The following is a 7,069-nucleotide window of genomic DNA, read 5'->3' as shown; positions in this document are numbered from 1 at the left end:
GGGTTTTTTAATATAAACTTAAAATTCACATATGGGTACAGAGTGCTGAGGGCTGTGGTGAGCTCGTTTCTGAAAAGAGCATTTTTAACATAAGGCAATGATACATACATTAGTTTTTTGGGAACTTCAGGACATTTATATTTAGGCTGAAAAATACCATTAAGAAATTTATTAACAATTTTGTCATAGAGGTGTGAAGGATAACAATTGTATGTAAAATATGTTTTTAAAAATGAAATTTCTTTATGAAAATTATGCCAGTCCGAACATAAGGAATATGCTCTAAATAAAAGGGTTTGAATAGAGTTAATCTTGAGTGATTTCGAACAACTGCTAAAAAAATTAAGACCCAAACCAGTGTATGTCTCTTTTCTAAAAATACCTGTAAGAAATCCTCTATTTGAACGTGAAATGTTTATGTCAAGGAATGGCAACTGGTTATCTTTTTCTATTTCCATGGTAAACTTAATGTTTGGGTGAATTCTATTTACATATTCTAAAAACTTGTCAGCATGGGATTTTTCTCTAAATAGCAAAAAAGTGTCGTCAACGTATCTCTTATAGAAACTAGGACGAAATGCTTCCGGACATTGTCCAAGGTATATTTCCTCCAAGTGGCACATGAATATATTGGCAAATGTAGGACCCAAGGGCGACCCCATTGCCATTCCATCAACCTGTTTGAATAATTTGGTATTAAAAACAAAATGAATATCTATTACTGAAAGTTCAAGGAGTTTTCTGAAACTGTTTGAATCAAAGCCGTTGAATAAGGTATTTTCGGTAGGAAAAAGCTTGTTGAGTATAATTTCTATTGTTTCATGAAGGGGCACGTTAGTAAACAAAGATTCTACATCCAAGCTAACCATAATTGAGTTACTATCTTGTTCAAGTATTTCGGGAATGAACTTGGCGGAGTTTTGAAGAGTAAATTGGTTATTGGTTAAATGACTAAGGAGAGGAACTAGGAATTTGGCTAAGTGATAATTTGGCGAGTTATAAGCTGCTAAAATAGGCCTGAGGGGTACATTAGTCTTATGGACCTTAGGAAGTCCATACAGAACACTAAAAGAAGATCCTGAACTATATAAAAAAGAAGAATTTTTACTTTCCTTAGGACTTGATTTTTGCCTTCCAAATTTTAAACCAAACTTTTATCAATTTTTTCTACCATTTGAACGGTTTTTTCACTGCATTCGAAATCTTCCTGCACATATTAACTTAGAAGCAACCCAACAGTCAATTCATGATATTGCCCATAGGGTGTTTTCTTCTTTGAAAGCCACCAATTGGTTTCCCTTTTTTAAACAAGATGATTTTACAGTGCTCAAGAAACTCTCACAAAACAGGAATATTGTTATTTGCAGACCAGATAAAGGTAAAGGCGTTGTTATTCTTAACCACAGTGACTATATCCAGAAAATGAATAATGTTTTATCAGATTCCAGTAAATTTTTAGAAGTTGGTGATCTCCAATATAGCCTAATTTTTAAAGTTGAAGATAAAATAAACCGCACATTAAAACTACTCAAAGATAAAGGTATGTTGTCCGAACAGTCTTATCAATCATTATATAGTTCAGGATCTTCTTTTAGTGTTCTGTATGGACTTCCTAAGGTCCATAAGACTAATGTACCCCTCAGGCCTATTTTAGCAGCTTATAACTCGCCAAATTATCACTTAGCCAAATTCCTAGTTCCTCTCCTTAGTCATTTAACCAATAACCAATTTACTCTTCAAAACTCCGCCAAGTTCATTCCCGAAATACTTGAACAAGATAGTAACTCAATTATGGTTAGCTTGGATGTAGAATCTTTGTTTACTAACGTGCCCCTTCATGAAACAATAGAAATTATACTCAACAAGCTTTTTCCTACCGAAAATACCTTATTCAACGGCTTTGATTCAAACAGTTTCAGAAAACTCCTTGAACTTTCAGTAATAGATATTCATTTTGTTTTTAATACCAAATTATTCAAACAGGTTGATGGAATGGCAATGGGGTCGCCCTTGGGTCCTACATTTGCCAATATATTCATGTGCCACTTGGAGGAAATATACCTTGGACAATGTCCGGAAGCATTTCGTCCTAGTTTCTATAAGAGATACGTTGACGACACTTTTTTGCTATTTAGAGAAAAATCCCATGCTGACAAGTTTTTAGAATATGTAAATAGAATTCACCCAAACATTAAGTTTACCATGGAAATAGAAAAAGATAACCAGTTGCCATTCCTTGACATAAACATTTCACGTTCAAATAGAGGATTTCTTACAGGTATTTTTAGAAAAGAGACATACACTGGTTTGGGTCTTAATTTTTTTAGCAGTTGTTCGAAATCATTCAAGATTAACTTTATTCAAACCCTTTTATTTAGAGCATATTCCTTATGTTCGGACTGGCATAATTTTCATAAAGAAATTTCATTTTTAAAAACATATTTTACATACAATTGTTATCCTTCACACCTCTATGACAAAATTGTTAATAAATTTCTTAATGGTATTTTTCAGCCTAAATATAAATGTCCTGAAGTTCCCAAAAAACTAATGTATGTATCATTGCCTTATGTTAAAAATGCTCTTTTCAGAAACGAGCTCACCACAGCCCTCAGCACTCTGTACCCATATGTGAATTTTAAGTTTATATTAAAAAACCCTTTAAATATTGGCAAACTTTTCAGGTTCAAAGACACCCTCCCAGAGTTGATGCGGTCCTTCGTTGTTTACAAGTATACTTGTCCAAAATGTAATTTTGGAAACTATATCGGGTCTACCCGACGATTACTGAAGGTCCGCATCGATTCCCATAGGGGTGTCAGTCATCGCACTGGTTCCGTATTAAAATCCCAAGAATTTTCCTCTATAAGAAATCATTCAAACTCATGTAAAACTCATATACAATACAACCATTTCGAAATTCTTTCCCAAACATCCGATTGCCTTTCGCTCCTTCTCTTAGAATCTCTCTATATAAAGAAACTGTCCCCTTCCTTAAATAATCAAACCACCTCCACACCATTACATATTGTCTAACTACCATTACCTATCATCCCTTGTTGATCTATTTTTTGTTCGTAGTTAAAGCATTTTCTTCAAGAATTTTCTCAAATATTCCTATAGTTTTCAGCCACATCTCTTGACAGTAAGTTCGACCATTCATTTATATATATGTATATTTTTTATTCCATTTTGACCACAAGTGTTTTTATCATCATAATTGTAAAGGACCTCTGTTAGCCACATGTTTTTATATACCGTCTAGGTTCCTGTATTTTGATTCTTTTAACCGTTTTTTAATATTTTTTATACCAAAGCAATTTTAAGCAAAAATGTATGATTAATTTCTAATATAAACATAATTTCATGTTTTATGTAGCCCTGATGATGGGAATGGATTCCCGAAACGTTGGTGTTGAATAAATATGTAAGATGATCCGAAGTCTTCTTGCTGTCCTCTTCATCCTTAAACTTAAGCTTGCCAGAAGCGAAAATGTTACTAGTTATATATATATGTATGTATGTTTATGTATATATATATATATATATATATATATATATTATATATATATATATATATATATATATATATGTATATATATATATATATATATATATATATATATATATTATATATATATATGTATATATATATATATATATATATATATGTATGTATGTTTATGTATATATATATATATATATATATATTATATATATATATATATATGTATATATGTTTATGTATATATATATATATATATATATATATATATATATATATATGTATATATGTTTATGTATATATATATATATATATATATATATATATATATATATATATATATATACATAAACATATATATACATACATACATGTATATGTATATGTATATGCATATATTTATGTATATGTATGTATATATATATATATATATATATATATATATTTATATATATATATATATATATATAAATAAATAAATAAGTAAATAAATATGTTTGGGATAACAGAATGGTATCGGATGTTTCATATAAAAAACTATCCTTCCTTCTGCTTACTAAGGGTAAATAAACAACCTTTTTGGGCAATGATTAGTAGTGAAACTTATAAAGTAGTGTTATGGCTGTTCCAACTCGTTCAACTAATCCAAGTTCCTGCTATATTATACATGTTGAACTCACATTGAGAGGATCCTGCTATATTATACATGTTGAACTATGTGAGTTATGTGGAGTTGATAAAAGACAGTGAATTAGAAATCTGGTTAGATCTAGTTGACACTTGATATACCAATTTAAAGATGTCAAACACCTGAAAAAACCTAATACTCTATTGGATTATAAATTAAAATTTGCTTTTGAGTATCATACAGTTTTGATAAGTACAGTAAATCATCTTTATCATGAAATTAGTAAACACATTTAGCAACTTTTGAATCCCAATAATTTTTATTGCAGATCACACTGTTGTAGCGATTTCTTCAGCTGCTGCTGTCATTGGGTTGATTATTGGATTTGTTGGCATAGCCTTAGTAAGAAAGGCTGTGAAAGATAGAAAGAAAGTATATTTTATTCAACCACGATCCTTCCGACATCATTAAGGTAAAATCAGAATTTGTCCATTTTATTATTTATGGTATATTTTCTGTATTGGTTGGAAAAGTTTTATTAAATTAATTAAAACACCTCGTTTTACCTAGTTCTTCTAGAACTCATAGAATATTTATTTACCACTACTTGCAATAAATGTTATTTTACATAAGAAAACCTATCTATTGCACATATTTATTTAGCAAACTTTTACATTTAGGGATTTTATTGCATATTTAAACCCAGAGTTTTACATACTCATGAAAAAAATTGTCCAATTAATTATTTTTCAATTATTTACAATTTCTAGTTGGTCTTATTGTATGTACATTTGAAGTTGTAATCATTGTTATCAGATGACACTTCTCTAATTATTCAATAGGATGGTGAGCTCAGTGCCCTTTGAAATTCATTGGTTGTGTCTTCTAATGTAAGCTGTTCGCATGTAGTTTGTAATTTTTTTCACAGCTTCAGTATATTAGTCGTGTCAGATGTTTTAGGAATAGTGTAAATTTGCAATGTAAATAAGGAAATATCAGTAATTTGGGTAGGTAAGAGGGTAACAAATCAATGTTAATACTGTTGTTACTCTTTCAATTTGAACAGAAGGCTTTATGTTGATGTCAGCAGTCTCTTGTTGTGCATGACTAAATGATGTTAGTAAGAAATTATCATTATTATGTTAGAGGTATGTTTTCTTTGTGTAAATTTATCAGTATTATAAGAAGAGTAGTAGTCTATTTCTAGATAGGAAAATACAGAAAGTATGATGTAATTAAAACTAAGATATAACAGCTCCGTTCTAAAATTTTGAGTTAGTGCAATATTTGTTTTTTCTTCTCAATTCTTGAAAAAGGATGTTACAGTTTGTGGAAGTAATCATTAGAATAGCAAATAATATAAGCCTTATGTTCTGAAGCTTTTTTTTATTTCAAGTGCCATTAAAATTAATACTATGTAGATTAAAAGTGGAGTAAGGTACGTGAATCAAGCACTACTTTTGTCAAAAAGTATTTGAAGTACAATTATCCATATATCAAAGGATAGTTTTATTTTAAATGTACACTTAACAATTATGAAACGAATAATGAAAGTTTCAATAGTAAATATTTAAGATTTTTATCTATTAAATATATTTTTAAGATGGTTTATTACTTTGCTGTCATTGAACCTTTGCTCATTATTAGTATAAAAAATTTTGACTAAAAATTTGTAGACTTTTTGTTAACATTGTGAGTAACTTTGTATTAATGCAGATATTTTTACTTTGATTCATCCTTTGAAGTCACTTGTTCTCCCGTGTATTTGTAATTGAGCAAAAATAGTTGTTATATGACTGTTTTTATCAGTACCAATGTTGTTATTGTTTAATAATATGAGTTCTCTTTCATTTGGAAAAATACATAAAGGCAATTTTCATGCTTAGCGAGCCTCTAGAAATTAAAATTCTCAAATTGAAGTGAGAATAACATTACTTTCTTGGCTGAAAAATACATAAAGCTATTTAGTTACCAATAATTTGATAGTTTGTCTAAAGAAATATACCATATAATAATGTAGGGCAATATTTAATAACTTTGTAGATAATCTTTTGGAATTGTTTTATGGTATCATTAGTTTCCTGGGCACTACTGACTTTCAAGTTAAAAAGAGAAAAATATTCTGATCTTCCCTCTCCATTTAACCTCTCTAACCAGGACATTTCTGTGGAGAAAATATAACCATATAACAGAAACTGGTAGCACTAGAAATAGGGAGGCATAACTATATATTTTTTCACGTGTGGATAGAAACTGTTTGTCCTTTAAGGGGAGCATCTGCTATGGGTATGGACATATAAACTTTAAGATACCTATAATTGAGATATTACTTCTATCTATGCCCAAACATGTCGTGTGTGCCCTCAAGAAGTTTCTGACAATAATTCTTATGTATAAAGAAAGCATAGTGGTTTTTAGAGGGTTGCGTCATCCTAACTGCATCGTCTGCTAAAGCAGACTATGTAGGTTTATATTGCACATTGATTTTGCATAAATACAGCAATTTTTTCCTATTTTTTCGTTATCATACGTCTGGCAAACAATAATCTTTAAGTCACCCACGTGGTAATGGAACACTGAAGTGTATAGACGTGCCAGTTTTACGTTGTTTACACTTTGAGTGGTTTTGTTTATTTTTCAAATATCGGGTCCTTTTACCAAGTTGTGGAATGATCTTCCTAATCGGGTAGTTGAATCAGTAGAACTTCAAAAGTTCAAAGTTGGAGTAAATGTTTTCATGTTAACCAGGCTGACATGAGTCTTTTTATAGTTGTATATGACATATATGTTTTTGAAGTTGTTAATAGTTTATATAGGATATATCTGTTTTAATGTTATTATTGTTTTTAGAATGATTTACAATATTGTTAATTTATTCTCATTTATTTATTTCCTTATTTCCTTTACTCACTGAGCTATTTTTCCCTATTGGAGCC

At 29.8% G+C, this 7,069-nt stretch overlaps 1 protein-coding gene across 4 annotated transcripts in view; it reads left to right on the top strand.

The window, feature by feature from the left end:
* Positions 1 to 6,412, top strand: part of LOC137628561 (uncharacterized) — a 206,332-nt gene extending 199,920 nt beyond the window's left edge. For all 4 annotated transcript variants that reach the window (XM_068359722.1, XM_068359730.1, XM_068359725.1 and 1 more), the window contains exon 6: positions 4,462 to 6,412. In XM_068359722.1, the coding sequence (XP_068215823.1) occupies positions 4,462 to 4,604 (143 nt within the window). In that variant the 3' untranslated portion in view covers positions 4,605 to 6,412. The remainder of the gene's footprint in view (positions 1 to 4,461) is intronic.
* Positions 6,413 to 7,069: the final 657 nt, after the last annotated feature.

The sequence above is a fragment of the Palaemon carinicauda genome, chromosome 2 (genome assembly GCF_036898095.1).
Source record: "Palaemon carinicauda isolate YSFRI2023 chromosome 2, ASM3689809v2, whole genome shotgun sequence".
Classification (NCBI taxonomy): domain Eukaryota; kingdom Metazoa; phylum Arthropoda; class Malacostraca; order Decapoda; family Palaemonidae; genus Palaemon; species Palaemon carinicauda.
The sequence above is the reverse complement of the archived record's forward strand: the minus strand, read 5'-3'. Positions and strand labels throughout refer to the sequence as shown.